Source organism: Culex quinquefasciatus, chromosome 2 (genome assembly GCF_015732765.1).
Source record: "Culex quinquefasciatus strain JHB chromosome 2, VPISU_Cqui_1.0_pri_paternal, whole genome shotgun sequence".
Lineage (NCBI taxonomy): Eukaryota > Metazoa > Arthropoda > Insecta > Diptera > Culicidae > Culex > Culex quinquefasciatus.
In genome coordinates, this window is record NC_051862.1 from 13606240 (window position 1) to 13625631 (window position 19392).

Here is a 19392-nt window from a genome sequence, read left to right on the forward strand (position 1 = left end):
GTTACGGCGGTAGACTCGTAGATCTTAACTCCAGGGAGTCCTTGGATGACCATGTACATCCCATTACATTCATATAGTAGTCTACCATATCCACTGATGCTATACGCACATGATCCGGGGTCAAAATCCGACGACCTCTTGCTTGTTACGGCGGTAGACTCATAGATCTTAACTCCAGGGAGTCCTTGGATGACCATGGACATCCCATTACATTCATATAGTAGTCTACCATATCCACTGGTGCTATACGCACATGATCCGGGGTCAAAATCCGACGACCTCTCGCTTGTTACGGCGGTAGACTCGTAGATCTTAACTCCAGGAGTCCTTGGATGACCATGTACATCCCATTACATTCATATAGTAGTCTACCATATCCACTGATGCTATACGCACATGATCCGGGGTCAAAATCCGACGACCTCTTGGTTGTTACGGCGGTAGACTCATAGATCTTAACTCCAGGGAGTCCTTGGATGACCATGGACATCCCATTACATTCATATAGTAGTCTACCATATCCACTGGTGCTATACGCACATGATCCGGGGTCAAAATCCGACGACCTCTCGCTTGTTACGGCGGTAGACTCATAGATCTTAACTCTAGGGAGTCCTTGGATGACCATGTACATCCCATTACATTCATATAGTAGTCTACCATATCCACTGATGCTATACGCACATGATCCGGGGTCAAAATCCGACGACCTCTTGCTTGTTACGGCGGTAGACTCATAGATCTTAACTCCAGGGAGTCCTTGGATGACCATGGACATCCCATTACATTCATATAGTAGTCTACCATATCCACTGGTGCTATACGCACATGATCCGGGGTCAAAATCCGACGACCTCTCGCTTGTTACGGCGGTAGACTCATAGATCTTAACTCTAGGGAGTCCTTGGATTACCATGGACATCCCGAAGTACCCATAGACCTTTGAGAAACATAAAATTTTAGTAAACAAATATATTTAAAAAAAATATTTTCAAATATTTTAATTTTAAACTTTTAATATTTATTTTTATAATCGTACAAAAAATGCTAGCTGTGGACCCCCCGAACTTGACAACTTTTTATACATTTGTATTGGTTGTTTCCGTTGTGCTTAAAGGAAATGGCTATGCACCAGGCGCCTCCATATTTTTGTAGATGGCTCATATAGTTGGGAGGAGACGCAAGTTTTTTTTAAATTGTTCGATTTTTTTATGTTAAAAAATTTACCAGCTTCTCGTCAGTCCGCGTGGACATAAAATCAAATTCTGTCGATTGCATCGGATTCGGGGATGCCTTTTCTCTGAGGAACCGATGAGATATCGTCAATCCCTTGACACAAGTTTTGTTTTGTCGAGTAGTGTTATCATTTTTCAAGCAGATCTTTGCTTTTATGGTAGAAGTGACTTTAAAAAATATTTGTCCACTTGAATAATCTACATTCTCAATTCATTAGTTATGTTTTGGTTGATTAAAACATTCCCTTATTTTGAATCAGATAATGAACAGATTAAATCGAACATCACAAAAATATTTTCGTTTATATCAATTAAGCTATTTATTTCTTACCTGAAAATGGTATAATTTGCTATTAATGTCGATTTTATGATGAAATAAAACAATTTCAAATTTCAAACCAATTTACTCGCTGTAGGTTATAATGAAAACATCACCCCAAGTTTGAGCGCCCTCTAGTGGGGGGTAATTTTGACGTTTGATTGCCTATAGAATGATGAAGATTATGGCTAAAACTATCTACCTCAAAACTTACAATATCAATAAATGCCTTTTATATTGTTTAAAAATCATAATGAAAGTTCAATAAAAATTAGATGAAAACACAACATTTTAATGTTTTGCAAATAACTTAAGCTGATTTTATACCACGAAGTTCACATTTTTCCAGCATGGTTTAGCAATAAAAGCTTCCAATTTCTATGATTTTTTTTCCCGAACAATTCTTCCAAATTCCGAGAAAAGCAGGGGGTGCATTTTGCCCCGGGGGTGCATATTACCCCCTCTCCCCCTAATTTGATATTTTCAACAACCCAGCCCGCAAAAAATATCTGAAAAAAATCTGCTACAATTTTTTTTTCTTTACAATTTACTATTGAAACCAAGGCTTTTAATTCCAATTTTTGCCCCCTCGGCTTTTTGCGACGGCTATTTTAATCAAAAATCTAAGCTACCGATGACGATCGCATAAATCATAGTAAAAATGCTACGGCGTTTGTAGATAGGCAAGTTTCAGATTTAGGCCATCAGTTTTTTTGTTTCTTTTTTTTATTTGGCTGAAACTTTTTGGATGCCTTTCGTCTGCCCAAAAAAGTCAAATTAGGAAAACTCCAAAAACTGTATCTTTTGAAGGAAATTTTTGATTTATTTGCAATCTTGAGCAAAGTTGTAAGTAAAGATGAGGACTACACCGAAAAAATGTATTTTTTTACTCATTTTGAAAATTACTTTTTGTCAAACTTTTTGTTTTGTTGATTTAAAACTAAAAAGTTTTTCATATGCTGTTTTAAATTTTGATTTTTGACTAAGAACTTCGACTCAGGGCCTTGGGATAACACTACAAAATTTTGCGAAACGTTATGAAACGCCTGAGATGAAACACCCTTTCCCATCTTGGGACGTGCTATCTAATGGTCATTCTTGTAACATTAACCCACTAATATATAAAAAACGATTTTTTAATTTGTTTCCGTGACTTTTTGATCTACGAAAAACCACTTCCTATAATTACCTTTTGCCTTTTTATTAGAGGCATAGTTTGAGACGCTACAAAAATTGCTGCATACTTATAATTTAGAAAATGTAAAAAAAAACAGTCGTAATGACCCCTAAAATTAAAAAAAAAGTTTGCAAATCACATAAAACAAGGCAAATTTTCACCCCTAAATTTCATGAATTTTTGGCGAATTTTTAATCGAAGCCAATCTTAAGGCGTGATTGGATTGTAGAGGGTTAACACTGCACTTATGCTCATGTGTCCTCATTTTGAAAAAAAAAAGAGATCTGAGAAAAATACTCTGCATTTTGATTTTTTAAATTTTGGTTGATTCGGCTTTTGGATGCTGAGATATGGACATGCAAAAATAATAAAAGAAGGAAAAAGTATATTTTCTCAGTTTTTCCCAACTATCCTTCGTTTTCTGATCATCGATATCTCGTTCGTTTCACACATAAACGAATGAACGGTCGTTTGGCATTCTACCGAGCTTCCGATCATCTCCCTCATGATCGCACTCAAATGACTGCTGTCACCACGCAGCAAACACAAGGAAGAGAGAGAGAGAGAGAGACGAAAAACGAGAGAAAGAGAAAGAGAAAGAGCACGTTGTCTCGTCCGGGTGGCAGCTTGAGTGGTGCTCATTTTTGTTCGTTTTGTCTTTGTGTTTACGTTCACCGACCGTCGCCAAGGTAGGTAGATTAGATAAGGTAAGGCGAGATGTTTTAGCTGTCTGAATTTATTTTTTTGAAAAAATATTTTTGTTTCATTCGTTTCAGTTTAGCATGCTTAACCCTACAGAAAAAATTCGGTGAAATTTGCCCGAAAAATGTAAAATTTTCACTTTCCTCATAATCTCCATATAAAATCCGGGTTTCGTTCTAACTAACTATTTTGACAGCTGGAAAACCCGCCTTACCTTACTAATCTACATACCTTGGATCGTCGCCAATCAATGACGATCATGATAGGCGCTGTGTGTGACGTATCGAATTTCGTTTTCGGAAATGATCGCTGAAAGAAAGTTCTTTCAAATATCGAGCTGTCCCATTCAGTGACAGATCCCTTTTCAAGCATTAATCAAGCCCAACATTTGAATGATAATTTCGAAATTTCATAATCAAGCAAAAACTTTTTGAATAGGGTTAAACACTTAGCTGTTTGAATTTTTTTTAATGAATACTACTTTTTTTCAAAAAAGTTACCTTTGGATGTTGTGAATGTTTCACGTTATTTTTTATTATTTAAAGTATTTTATTTTGATGCAATGGAAAAGGCAGTTCTAAGCCAAGGGTTATTCATCCTGCAATAAGCTCTCAAAATTATGCATTTTCTTTTTTACGGTCAGTTGTTTGATCTGCGTCACATTTTAAAACATTTGCTCTAGCAGTGACCAACTGTTGCCTTTTGCTCGTCGAGCACACACCTTTAAGTTTACTGTTTTTTTCCTGCTTTAATTATTTCTCGCGCGTTAGAATTCCCCGTGAGCGAGCCTTTTCCCAGTGTGTGTGTGTGTCTTTTTCGCATCGATGCACACACGTCCGACCATGCCAAAAGGTTTATTTATGATAATTAGCTGTGCAGCGTTTTCTCCACCGCGCAAAAAATAAGCCTACCGGGACAATGAACGGCTCTGTGTCCACCCCGACTGGGGCGGTGGAATTCCTGGCAAGTCTTTCGTAGAATTATTGGCTCTACGGAGCAGCAGAAGCACGAAGAATAAATTAAAATACTTGGAATATTTGCGCTGAGTTTGGTCTGGTGGAACGTGTGGTTGAATATAAAGAAATGTTTACAGTTTGTTTTGGGATTTCGATTTGAGTGTGGTCGTATTGGTCATGAATCGAACTGTTGGTTTCAAAAGAAGGAAAGACACGGTCATATAATTTAAAAAAAAAAATATAAAGAATTTGACGACATAATCGAACTAACATTTTGTGTTCTTTATTATTGTATTAAAAAATATTCAAAAATCTTTTTTAGGTTAAAAAAACTAAAAGTTATTAGTTAATTTTAAAACGGCACAAATAATTATTTCAAAACAATAAATCCAAACCGAAAAATCCTTGGAATGATGGAATGTCATCCGATTTTGGGCGCTGCTGTTATTAGCGCAGTGAGGTGCGCTTCTCTCTGCCGCCAAATCGTGACTGGCATCCAGTTCTGATTTGCTGAGCTGATTCGATTTCAAGCTTCTTTTTTTTTAATCCCACTGCGTCCAAATGCCTTTGCCAAATCCGGCCGTGTTTACTGCCGTTTCATGATGGCGAAATGGCCACCGCCGTGTTTTTGGCACGTGCCAGGAATATGCGATGTGGACGATTAAAAGTGTATTTAGAATTAAGGAGAGGTAGTGTTAGTAGTAGTTTTTTGAAGGACTTTATTTTCGGCAGTGGCAGTTGCGAAAGATCGTGACTGTAATTAATTAATTTCGGTATGAGTCAAGTTCGTGTTTTTTTTAAGTTTCTTGTGAAACAACTCTGATTAGCATTCTAGACTTAAAACCTTCAAACCAAATTCTACTGGAGAAAACAATTCTAACTTGGGCACTTTTTCTCCTCTTTAAAATTTTGCAGGTGATGGACGCCGAAAAGCAGAAGGCCGAAAGTGGAGCAGAGCACCAGAAGAAGGCAAACATTTTCAAGGAAGCCGAACTGAAAGTAAGTTTTTGCGCCAACGTCATCGTTGTCTAGTGGTTTTCGCAGAAGCAATCAAACGCAAAAAGGGTTCAAATCATAGCAGTGTTTTCGATCGTGAGCATTTCACGCATCAAAAATTGATAAGACTTTCTATTTCACTTGTATGACGCACCTAGACAAACAGATAATTTTCTAAAATGTTGTCTTCAATCATGTTCTATCAATTCTGTTTTGGCGCCATCTAACCTTTGAAACAGGTACTAAGCGCATACAATCTGTCACCAGATGGCACTGCTATAATTTGCATTTTAAAATAAGGTGTAATTATTCTTCAATTCAAACAATTTGAAGAGTGTGCCAAAAATCATTAAATAATTAACCAATTTTAATTAACTGGTACGCGTTGCGTATCCACGAGGGCGTCTGATAATTGCTATCGTCGTTTCGAAAATAATCACAAATTGGTTTCATCATGGTGATATGACGTGATATGGACCGGGCATGATGTTTTTTTTTGTTTCAGACAAGATTGCGATAAGATAGATGTGATGCGATGGGTCATCTTTTTATTTTATGATTAACGATTTTTTTTTCTCGTTGTTTTCTGTTTTGATTTATGGATTAACGTGTAAAATCTTCATCGGACAAGGTTGCCCGCATTTGGTTCGGTTCAGTTTAAGTAACAACTAAAAAAGATGATGATGATGTGATGATGATGGACAAGAGATGAAAGTAAAATCGAGAGTGAACTAAATTGTTTGGCAGATTGGATTTTTTCCATCATTTTGAGGGCGTCTACTGTATATTTTGGGAGGTTTTATTGCATTCGAAAGTCACGAGATTAGTTGGTCATGGTATAATAATTGTTTCAATTACTGCTGATAATAATTTCATGATTTCTTGAAAGCGTTACGTAACACATTTTTGAGAAGATTGCCTCATGATTTTTTTAAATTATTTGAACAAGGAAACGGCCAGCACCTAATGTTGGCATATCAGCACTTTGATGTTTGATTACAGCTTATGAGAAGCGTTTTCAACTGGAATCTGGCAATAAATAGCTAAGTAGGAAGTAGGCAAGCAGGTATCCAGCAAAAAGTTTTGCATAATATTTGTTTCAAATAGTGAGAATCGGAAAACTAGACCGAATTAGAACCGAATCTTTAACCTGTCAAACATGCAATTTATATTTTTATTAAATCTTGTTTTTATTTTACAAAATATTGAAAAATACTTTTTTAAGTTCGAAGTGTTTTTTTTATTAGTTTTTATTTATTTTAGTTCGGACTAATGATTGTCTCTCGGAAACAAGTCCAGCGTCAGTTTAAAAATGATGGCTTGTTAAAAAAAAATACGTTGAAAAAGGTGAACGTGGTTATGTTACACATGACCAATATGACAAAGAACTTTACAAAAGAAAGTGAAATAAAATCTTAGTTCCAATCATTTTGTTTTAAAGTGCAAGTATGATTTTATTAATGGATAGTCTTCACACCCGACAATAGCTTGGTTAAATACACACGTGTTTGATCAAACAATTTTCTCTCTTATCAGAAATCAGTACATCAAATCACATCTCATTATTACTTGATTTCTGGAATTTTTTTTTAAAAGGTCTAATAAACCAAATTTTCAGTTTTTGCTTTTTGGGTGTTTTTTAATACCCCTTACTCAAGACGGTTTCAAAAACACCCAAAAAGCAAAAACTAAAAATTTGGTTTATTGGACCTTTTCAAAAAAAAAAAAAAACTCCAGATTTTAATTAATATTGGATGTTTGGATCTTTAAAAATGTTAGTGTAGTTTCCAAAATTTCAAAAATATTTTTTTCTAAAAAATCAGAAAATTTGACAAATGTAAATTTTTTTAACATAGAAATTCAATTATAAAAAATAGCATTAGTTTGGGTGAACACGGTACACTTTATCTATATCTCTGTAAAGTTCATTTGATTGCAAATTCAACTTTTCATTGAAAACTCCAGCAAAAAAAAAAAAATGACTAAGATTTCTTTGTTTAGTAATTTTATTTTTCACAAAATTATAGCTTTGCAGTAACAATTTGATTATTTGGTAAAAAATAATAAAACATGTACCTTTTTCTTCTGAATAGTCCTCTTTAATACCTAAAAATTTGCCTGAAGACAGATTTTCGAACATTTACGATCCATTTTTGTATGAACGTCAAAATTGTATGGAGACTTGAATGGGTGATACAATGACACAAAATGGCTTCTTTGGCCAAAGTAAAGGCCACTGCAAAATTTGAGCAAGTAAAAAAAAAATAAAAAATAAAAATCCACAAAATCGGCCGATTTTGTAGATAATTTTCATATGATAAACCACTGCAAACGTTTTCGATTCTCCAAATCCTGGGAAATCCTCCCTCAGAGTATTACAACGGAGCTTACTTTCTCCGAAAACAATCATCACGAAGAAACTCAATTAAACACGCTTAACCCAAATCCCCAAAAACAAACGCACCGATCCATGCTTACAAACAAACAAAACAAAACAAACGACAATTCCGTAGTAGTGAGTGAGAGTGTCACTCGGTTTCCTTTTTCCTCCAATAACAATAAACACTGACTGTCTGGGCACACATAATGCCGGTGCTCATATAATATATTTAACAACAGACAACAGCAGTGTGTCACACAAGTTAGTTAGTTAGTTAGTCGAGGCTGAAGGTTTGACTAAGCTCTCGTCTCAGAGTGCACACATCTAATAGGATTAAGTTGATGCATTGGCGCTGATCGTGTGATTGTCGTAAAATATATATTATTTTGAATAATTTTTGTGTTAGAGAATTTAACTCATTTCAAAATTTCAATTTTTAGGTAAGTTTTAAACTTGGGACAAAAATGCAATTATCGCCCATTACAGAAAGTCATGACAACAACAATTCCAATGGAACATGTGCGTCGTGAGTAAAATGTTCGCACAAATGATGATGCCTAAATCGAGCTCGCTGGCACTGTATGGCAATGTTGGCGACATTGGTTCACTTGCTTTGTGGAGTAAAGTTATTTATGCTACTCGCGACGGCGCGCTCTGATACACTTGTGAGTGATGTTTGTAATATGTGACTTTGCTGTTGGTTGAGGTTGGCAAATAAATTGTTCTTATTTTACTTGCAAAAACATCAACCACTTTAAATGAATGAAAAAATGATTTTCAAGATACAAATTTGAAACTTGCGTGATTATCAAACACTGGGAAAACTTTTACTATAAAATGTCGTTGGAGTTGAAAAGTTCAAATTATTCTTGCATTTTATAAGGAAATGATTAAGTCACCAATCAACGAATGACCACTAAATTTGGACATAAGTCACATTAAATAAATAAACAACAATATTTAGCTTAGCTTGGGAAGGGGTTTTCTGATTGATTTGGTGTCTTCGGTCTTGGTTAGGATATTCGGAAAGAAAAGGTACACGAAAAAAAAAACTGCCATTTTAAAAATTAAGATGCTATCACAAAAATAACTATTTTAAAAAACTTTACCCCCTAATACGTTCTTTTTTCCATGTTTTGATATGTTTTAGGGAACAAAAAGTAGCCACTTTTGAGTTATGCTTGTTTTTCTACAATGTATAGATATATTTTAAGGGTAATTCTCCGCCAACTCACACAGCAGTTGCCCCGACCCCTCTTCGATTTGCGTGAAACTTTGTCCTAAGGGGTAACTTTTGTCCCTGATCACGAATCCGAGGTCCGTTTTTTGATATCTCGTGACGGAGGGGCGGTACGACCCTTCCATTTTTGAACATGTGAAAAAAGAGGTGTTTTTCAATAATTTGCAGCCTGAAACGGTGATGAGATAGAAATTTGGTGTCAAAGGGACTTTTGTGTAAAATTAGACGCCCAATTTGATGGCGTACTCAGAATTCCGAATAAACGTATTTTTCATCGAAAAAAACACTAAAAAAGTTTTAAAAATTCTCCCATTTTCCGTTACTCGACTGTAAAAATTTTTGGAACATGTCATTTTATAGGAAATTTAATGTACTTTTCGAATCTACATTGTCCCAGAAGGGTCATTTTTTCATTTAGAACAAAATTTTTCATTTTAAAATTTCGTGTTTTTTCTAACTTTGCAGGGTTATTTTTAGAGTGTAACAATGTTCTACAAAGTTGTAGAGCAGACAATTACAAAAATTTTGATATACAGACATAAGGGGTTTGCTTATAAACATCACGAGTTATCGCGATTTTACGAAAAAAAGTTTTGAAAAAGTTGGTCGTCATCGATCATGGCCATTCATGGTCACCCGTGACAGACACGGACGACGAAACAAAGAGAAACGCAAAAAGTAACTTTTTCAAAACTTTTTTCGTAAAATCGCGATAACTCGTGATGTTTTAAGCAAACCCTTATGTCTATATATCAAAATTTTTGTAATTGTCTGCTCTACAACTTTGTAGAACATTGTTACACTCTAAAAATAACCCTGCTAAGTTAGAAAAACACGAAATTTTAAAATGAAAAATTTTGTTCTAAATGAAAAATGACCCTTCTGGGACAATGTAGATTCGAAAAGTACATTAAATTTCCCATAAAATGACATGTTCCAAAATTTTTACAGTCGAGTAACGGAAAATGGGAGAATTTTTAAAACTTTTTAGTGTTTTTTCGATGAAAATACGTTTATTCGGAATTCTTAGTACGCCATCAAATCGGGCGTCTAATTTACATAAAAGTCCCTTTGACACCAAATTTCTATCTCATCACCGTTTCAGGCTGCAAATTGTTGAAAAACACCTCTTTTTCGCATGTTCAAAATGGAAGGGTCGTACCGCCCTCCGTCACGAGATATCAAAAAACGGACCTCGGATTCGTGATCAGGGACAAAAGTTACCCCTTAGGACAAAGTTTCACGCAAATCGAAGAGGGGTCGGGGCAACTTTTCCCGATTTCGTGTGAGTTGGTAGAGAATTACCCACATAAATTTACAACAAATATGTTTGTTAACATTGAAGTAGATGAGTTTTGATATACCGTCATCAGGGGTGACATTGGGTCTGGGGGGGTGAGATTGGGTCATACAAAAATGCTGAAATTTGTATGACCCAATGTCACCCCTAATGACGGTACCCAACGTTTTGGATGTTATTTGAATTCTTATGTATTTATTTTTTATTTTTTTACAAAAACATTTTTTGGTTAAAAATCTGGGTAAAAAATTGAAAAGGTGTTGTTATTGACCTTAACTGTTTCTTCTTTTGATATTTCATATTTCGTTCGCTTCTAAATATGTTTCAATGGAAATTTAATCCAAATTGCGCACCAATAAAACCACTCAACGCTTCCTTCGATCAAATTACCGGGGTCAAATATCTCAAAATTACAGCATTCCTTTACAAAATTTCACACATCCCAAACACAAAAAAAAGAAACACTTCTCAACAACCAAACCACCATTGCTAGAACGTGACACCCTGCTCGGGTTTCCTTTTCTGACCCGGGGGTTGGGAGTCGAGTGAAACCTTAGCAAAAATTTCGGCCCCACACGGGTTCGAAACGTGTCGGCAGAAGGGCGATACGCAGCAGTTGTCTACATCTTTACACCTGGCTGCACGTGTGTGAGCAACGTGTTGTATGCAAAGCAAAAAACGCCCGCCGCAGACAAGACACATGTCGATTGGTTGAAAGGTGGTCAAAATACGCACCTTTGAAAGGTAAATTGAAATGAGTGCATTTTAGACTTATCAAATTTGCAAGGTGATAATATTTTTTTTAAATCTATTTTCAATTTGTTGTTAAAATTTAATTAGGAAAGGATCATTTCAATACTAATTTAAAACCACGATTTATTCTTAACAGTTCAATAAAAGTTTAATGAGCTGCACACGAAAAGCTGGAGAAGTGGAGCAGCAGCAGTGGTGGGAATTGTGCAGCGCAACAAATTGCATCAAAATAGTTACAACTGCCTTGCGGTAGATGAACGAATGCACTGGGTGGGCAGTTGTCTCAAAACCTGCATTGCATGCGTAAACTGGTTAGGGTGGAGTGTCCTTTGTTGGATTATGAGAATATAATTTCGAGTAGTTTCTACCTGAAGCGAAAAAGAATTTTTTTTTTTTGTGAAATAATTTATGTTGGAATTTTTGTTAAAACATGTTTATTTTTTTTTCAATAAATCTACCTTTAAAAGAAGCTTGAATGTTTGATCAAAAATAGGTTTAGGTTTCCTGCTGCAAGCCGTGTGTTCAGGAATTGTGGTGAAAGTTTAACAACGGGTAATTTAGAGCTGTACCATATGTTTTTTTTCTGCACCGAAAAGGAATAGGTCGTTGTTACTCGCTGGTGTCTTGTCGTTGAATGACGGCGCCGACACGTGACGTTGAAGGCAATCAGCAAATTACGTAGTACTAGTGAAACTCAAAATTTTCTAGACCGATTTTGTGTCACAAAAAATAGTAAGTTTCATCTATTTTCCATGTAATTTTTAAATATTTTTGGTGTTCATATCTCATTAGGGTATTTTAACAGGGTGACCACTCAAGTCGAGAAATCGGGAAAGTAGGGAATTCGCCAAAATCCGCTAAAAATCGGGAAAGTCGGGAATTTGTGATTTTTTGTCAGAAAGTCGGGAAAAGAAGGGAATCCCAAGCTAATCTAATACTTAAATAATTTTGTAATATTTGAACAATTTTCAAATAAAATTTAATGAATTCTTCTTTAGTAACTTACTTTAAATCTAAGGTTTCTTCCACTATTTCAATCTATTTGGGAATTAAAAAGTTTTTGAAAACATTAAAAATACTAATAAATACTGAATGTATTTGACACAGAATTTTATAATATTTTTTTATGAATCAAAAGTTTTTTTACATTTATTTTTGTTTTTCAAATATTACCTCTTGTTCTTACTCTAACTTAAAACATCATCAAAATTAATGAATAATTAATATAAAAGTTCTGGAGTTTTTTTTTGAAAAGTTCCAATAAACCAAATGTCCAGTTTTTGCTTTTTGGGTGTTTTTGAAACCGCCTTAAGACAGGAGTATTAAAAAACACCCAAAAAGTAAAAACTGAAAATTTGGTTTATTGGACCTTTTTTTTCTAAAAAAAAAAACTCCAGAGTTGAGCCTTATTTTAACGATTATGGCTAGCGCAAACGAATGATTCTGTTAAATTTTATCACATTGATTGAATATTTGATAAAAGATTTAACTTTTAGTTTGGCAATATTTTTTTTTGTGGTAAATATGTTTAATTGTTGTACTTAATTCATTAAGCCATTTCAAATTTTTTTATTCAAATGATCCCATTGATTCTTTTGTGAGTATGGGTAAATTACTTTAGATAAAGCTTGATTTTTATTTATCGGAAAACTGAAATAAAGAAAAAAAAAAAACATTAGATATTCGTTCTGAATGAATAAAAGTATTTTAATTTTTTTATTTAGCAAAAACAATTTTTTGAAAATATTAATTTTTTTTAAAATGGTTAAAAAATAAATCCAACAAATTTTGGTTTAAGTTATTGCAAATATGTTAAAAGATTTTTTTTTAAACATTTCACATAAAATAAGTGGTAAACATGAAATCTTATTAAACTGTTTTTTTTTTCATTGAAAAAAAAAATTAAGGCAGTTAAATACTGACAAATAAATAAATCAACATTAATTCGAAAATTCAATAACAAAATTTAAAAAAAAATCAAAAGAAAACATAGTAAAAGCATTTTTAACGAATTCTTGGATATTTTCAAAATTATTTGAAAGAATATTAATAGCAATCATATTTAAAAATTAACAATAAAATTTTAAATTTAGTTATCTTTAACTTTTTGTCATTTCCAGTTGAAACGAAGTATCAATAAATATACTTTTGTCAATTTTCAAAATAAACATTGAAATTACAAATATTATTCAGCTTTCGGTTATTTTTCAAAGACTTATTGTTTATGTTTCTAATCGGAATCAAAATAATGAGTGCTTAAATTTTTAAAGGTTTTTTTTGGAATTTGTTGTTTAATTTTTGTTTTTACGAAAATTGCCAATGGTTTTATTTTCTTTAAATTCATTTAGTTTTTTTTTTTATGGTTTATATTGACTTTTTGTAAAGAGGTTTTTGTTTGAAATCATTCTTTAGATAAGAAATGCCTATTATTTGAGATTCTGGAAAAGTCGGGAATTTCAAAATGGGATTTCAGTGGTTACCCTGTTTTAACCATTAGAGGACCCCCTAGTAGAGCCGAAGCACATTTTTCACAAATTTTCAATATTTTAAGCACTTTTTCATAACCCTTTGTACAAAACAATGGAATCTGAAGTCTTTTGAACAATTTTGACTATTTGTTTCATCAGTTATTTATTTTTTAGCAGAAAAATAGCCATTAAAAAAAAGTTTTTATTGTCTGTTATGGACCCCTTTCCTATAGTGAACCCGGGTCCATAATCCGATTGTGGACCCGGGTCCAGCAAACTGTTATTTTTATATCAAATTTATCCGATATTTGATGTTTTGATGCATGGTGTAGGTCAAATGATAGATATAATGAATAAAAGATCGAATTTGCTCACGTTATGACAAAAAAACAAATATGTTTTGTTAACAAATTTGGCTTTAAACAACAAAAAAACCTAACAGACATTTAAACACATTTTTCCGTAAAAGATCAGAGAAAACGTTTGAAAAACCACTGTAAATATAAAAATGATTAAAAAAAGTAATTTTGATGCAAATTTTTCCACATTAATTACAGAAATTGTTGACCGAAACTAAACAATAGATTTGTTTACAGTTACTGATAAAACCATGCGTGTTTATTTAAAAAAAATGTTTTGCTATTGATTTATAAATATTAAGTATAATTTCAAACTGCAATTATGATGCATTTTTGGTACTTTTAACATGAAAACAGCTACATTTATACTCATAATTGAAAAAAAAATATGCGTTTAGGTTGATTACAACAAGCATTTATTGTATGTTTAAGAAAAACTTTTGCTGAAATACACAGTTTTTTTTTTCATTTTGAAGGTTAAATTAACAGGGGTCCACTTTTGGAAAAGTTTGGATTCTCGTTGTCCTATATTAGACCCCCCTAATTTTTGTTCGAAAATTAGCAGTTCTTCGCTTTATTTAAGTAAAGTTCCTTAAACTTACATTATTTCGACTTGCTGATGTTAAATAACCAGTCAAAAAATGGTTGGATAGTTAATTCAATCATTAAATATATATGCAGTTTTGTTGTGAAAATGCTAGTGGCTGATTTCAGATATCGAACTTATTTTGGTGAAAAGGACAATTCAATGCTAGTCGATATTGTTTTAAATGATGCTGAACATGCCAAATAAACGATTTGTAGACAACAACACGCTTGAAATTGGGATTTTTTTTCATCAAAAACCCTAATGGATAACGTACCCTAGTATTCAAAATAAAATAAATAAAGGCAGTAGAAGGTTAATAACTGAGATTTGCTTTGAAATCAAAACCAGCATCCATCCGAGATGTCTTCTCGCTCGTTTGCCGGCCACCACCACGTAACGACGATAATTTTCCCGCGTACGCATTATTCTCTCATGATAGTGCAACAATTGACCTACAAATTAGCCGGGCAGCATCGCATCGGTGCCACCGGACGTAATCGACAACCGCACCGCGCAAACGGCCGGCATACCATTCGGTGATTAGTATTGTTATGCGGGGCCTTTTCCTCCATCACTGTGCCTCCACACTGGGGGTGGAATGATGACGATGATGCACACGCAATTATCTTTCCTCTCTTTGAGCCAGAGTTGAGCTTGAAGTCGTTTTGTGGTGGCGGTGCAAAAATTGGCGTGATTCGCAAAACCATCATGCGTCGAATTTGAAACCATCGTTTGGTGCCACGTGCCACCACGACCGACGTGAAGGATGTTTTTGAGTAATATATGCGTGATATATCAAATTTTTGCGTTTTGGCATTGGTTTCGGGTTCCTGTGTTTGGCAAACATGTGTGGGTCACAGTCACCGAACATGAAAATTATTAAATAATGATGTTGTGTAACAACATAAAGTTGCCCGTTTTCGTAATCCTTGTTGTGGGACAGTTTAAGGTCGAGGTAACTGTAGGACTGCTCTCATTTTGTTTAGTTTAAATTTATATTTTTATAAAATTCAAATAATTTCTTAATTACATAACAACAAAAGGGAAATATTTTTTTTCTCCCTTCAAAAAAGCTTTCAAAAAATGAAATATATTATTCGAAGCATTTTTAACCATCTTTGTGAGATCCTGCTCATGAATAATTGATTACTGAGTGCTCCAGAAAGCAAAATAAAGAACTGCTGGAATATTTTTTTAATGGTGTTGATTTGTACTGGTAGGCTTATCCCTAGATGCTTAATCTAATTTCCTTTCTTTCTGGTTTGCTATCTTTGTGTTGTGCATTGACTTTTTACAAAAAAATCAAAATATTTTTAAAATGGTTCAGGAAAGGGCAAATACCAATTGTTTTCAATAGGGTACTAATTTAAAAGCCCTATGTAAATTTTGATGTACAACGATACTTTAATGCAGGCCTGCCCAACGTACGGCCCGCGAGCCGGATCCGGCCCGTGAAGCCATTTCATCCGGCAGGCGACGATATTTCAAAATAGTTCTATCAATGGCCCTTAAGACTGTTAATGAAATATTCGATAAATAAATTTAGAGTCTAGATTTGAAAAAATAAGCTTGAGAACAAATTTTCACATATTTTCACAAAAATTTAATTGAGAAAATTTAGCTGTTGAGCAATTCTCTACCAAAACCGGAAATGGATTTTATTTGTATTTTTTGATTTGGCTCAAACTTGCAGGCCAAGGATTGATACCTAAGAGCATGCAATGGCACTGACCTTGTTGCGTGCTCTTCGGTTGACGTCCACGTAAGGAACATCCTGGAAGGAGCGTAACTAACTACATCCGTAGTTCTGTTAGATCATCCGTATTATCTTGATCAGAACAGTATAGCTCTGGTTCCTTGCGAGTGTCCTATTTTCTTACCTCCACGTTGGCTTGGTTTTCATGATGACCTAGCTGGTGGCCTGTGGAAACGGATCGTAAACCTTTGACCACCGCGGGTCAGAGTCGATACGGCTAAAAGAAAGGGGCGCAACAATGTGGGAAAGGGAAGTAATTTGTGATTGTAGACGGTATTGTTTTGATTCGCAGTATGTTGAGTCAATTGCTGTGGATGTACCTGAAACATCGCACAACGGGGTTTCTCCTCTCTTCATTCACAGCTACCACCTATCTCCTATTTTTATTTTGCTCTTCTGATTCCCAATTCTTCACTGATTCTTCTATTTAATATCCAACATTTGATTTTAATTTTACTAACTTTTGATTCTCTTATCTCTCAAAGCTTTTCCACTCTTTTCTATCAATTGACAACAAACTTTTTTTTTTTTTTCCTTAGAAATATACTTTTCTTGAATGTACTGTATATCAGGTCTATTTATCATTTGTCTAATCTTTTTTGATTTCATTGCGAATTTATTTAATAATTCTTTATCTGTCCTATAAATTATCATAACTATAATCTAAGCTTGTTTTGTATCTCTAATTATTAACTATTGTCTAATTTTACAACTAATATATCTAGCTTCTCATTTTTATTCTTCAAAATACGCTCATCATTCTCTTACTATTGATACTTGATTTTTATAAAATAAATTCTCTTTTACTGTCAATTGTTTTCAATCTTCACCCTTTTTTCAAACAAGTGAGGTTTGAGCCCTTACTCAATTTATGGAATGGTTAAAGGATTAACACAAATATTACTATTGTATTTTTGGTAAACTTTTATAACATGCTTAGGACCAAAAATTGTAACAAAACACCGCGACAAAAGAAATAGCAACAGATAAACAGACTCAACAATAGGGAAGATTTCAGGAGAAAACAAAACACAGTAAATAACAATAAGTTTTGAATTCAAACTAAAAATAAAACAGTTTTTGCTTTAATGAAAGTTGATAGGCACACTATAAATGGTTAGGCGCTTATACTTACATCAAACCCTACGTAATGTACCACCCCCGGCCGAGTTAAAATGCGTAACCGGAAAAGAAGGTGTGCATGCCTGGCACGAACACTCAAAGCGTGTTCTAGCGTGTTGCTCGTACTGACTCAGAGCAAGGGTGAGATGTAGGTGTAAGGGCAGTGCGTGTTCGTCGGGAACCTAGTGCATAAGATCGGTCAAGGCCCGTTCTTACACTGAAAATTGCGAATTGCGAATTTTTTGATTTGGCTCAAACTTAGTGGGGGCCTTCCCTATGACCAAATATGCTATTTTGTGTCATTGGTTCACCCATACAAGTCTCCATACAATTTTAGCAGCTGTCCATACAAAAATGGTATGTAAATATTCAAACAGCTGTAACTTTTGAGTGAATTTTCTGATCAATTTGGTGTCTTCGGCAAAGTTGTAGGTATTAATGAGGACTTTTGAGAAAAAAATAGGTACACGGAAAAAAAATTTGCAGATTTTTTTTATCAACTTTTTTCACTATAACTCAATTTCCCAAAATACATATTTTTTGATTTTCGAGATTTTTTGATATGTTTTATAGGGGACAAAAATCCGCAACTTTTGAGCCATAGAGAAACATGGTCAAAAAATCTGCCGCCGAGTTATGATTTTTTGAAAAAATAGTGATTTTTGGAAAAAATCGAAGTTTTATGCAAAAACAAGTTTGACATTACTTTTTAATGCAAAATTGAATTTGCAATCGAAAAGTACTTAACAGATTTTTTTCAATTTTATAAGGTATCTTTGTTTTTCCAGATAAGAGCAACTCTCTACGAAATCGGCCGATTTCGACCATTTTTATTTTTTGTATTTTTTGATTTGGTTCAAACTTTGTGGGGGCCTTCCCTATTACCAAACAAGCTATTTTGCCCATACAAGTAAGTCTCCATACAATTTTGGCTGCTGTCTATACAAAAATGGTTATTAAATATTCAAACAGCTGTAACTTTTGAGTGAATTTTTTGATCGGAAAAGTTTTAGGTATTGTTGACTATTGAGAAAAAATAGGTACACGGAAAAAAATTGCAGATTTTTTAATCCACTTTTTTTTCACAAAAAACCAATTTCCCAAAATACGTTGATTTTCGAGATTTTTTGATATGTTTTATGGGACAAAAATCCGCAACTTTTGAGCCATAGAGAAACATGGTCAAAACATCTGCCGCTGAGTTATGATTAAAAAAAAAATGAAATTTTTGAAAACAAATCGAAGTTTAATGCAAAAACAAGTTTGACATTATTTTTTAATGCAAAATTGAATTTGCAATCGAAAACAATCTTACAGATTTTATGATAAAGGGCTCCGTTTTCAAGATATAGCCACCGAAAGTTTGATTTTAGCGAAATATTTGCAGTTTTTCAATTTTTAAAAATAGTGACCATAAATGACCATTTCTAAGAATATATTTTTTTTAAAGTTCAGAAAATTTGCTACAAAATTGTCTAAGAGACATTGAAGATTGGACCTCAGGTTGCTGAGATAGAGCCGCTTTAAGAAAAAGAAACACGAAAATTGAAATTTTCTTAATCTCACCAAAACAACCCACCATTTTGTAATGACTAATCTCAGCAAAAAATGGTCCAATTTTCAATGTTAAAACATGAAACATTCTTGAAATTTTCCGATCTTTTCGGCTTTTGGCCGGAGATTTTTTTTACCATGCTTCTCTATGGCTCAAAAGTTGCGGATTTTTGTCCCCTAAAACAGCCAAAAAATAAATACAAATAAAATTCATTTCCGGTTTTAGTAGAGAATTGCTCATAAATGAATCTTAATTGCAGTTTTAGTTTTTTTTTATTTGAGTATTTTTAAATGATTTGATGAATATAATGTTATGATTTTTTTTTTGCATTTTTAACTTTTATCAAACATTAGTTCCGGCCCACCACTGCTTCAGAAAAATCAGACCTGGCCCGCAGGCCCAAAAGGTTGGGCACCCCTGACTTTAATGCAAAAAAAAGCTGTCAAGACAGCATTTTTTCGATGGATCAACTATTGCCCCCTTGG

The 19392-nt window shown here is 33.9% G+C and overlaps 1 protein-coding gene across 3 annotated transcripts in view; it reads left to right on the forward strand.

The window, feature by feature from the left end:
- The window catches only part of LOC6032315 (SH3 domain-binding protein 5 homolog), a 68259-nt gene that overhangs the window by 45863 nt on the left and 3004 nt on the right, over window positions 1-19392 (forward strand). For all 3 annotated transcript variants that reach the window (XM_038254006.1, XM_038254005.1, XM_038254007.1), the window contains one exon: window positions 5305-5388. In XM_038254006.1, the coding sequence (XP_038109934.1) occupies window positions 5305-5388 (84 nt within the window). The remainder of the gene's footprint in view (window positions 1-5304; window positions 5389-19392) is intronic.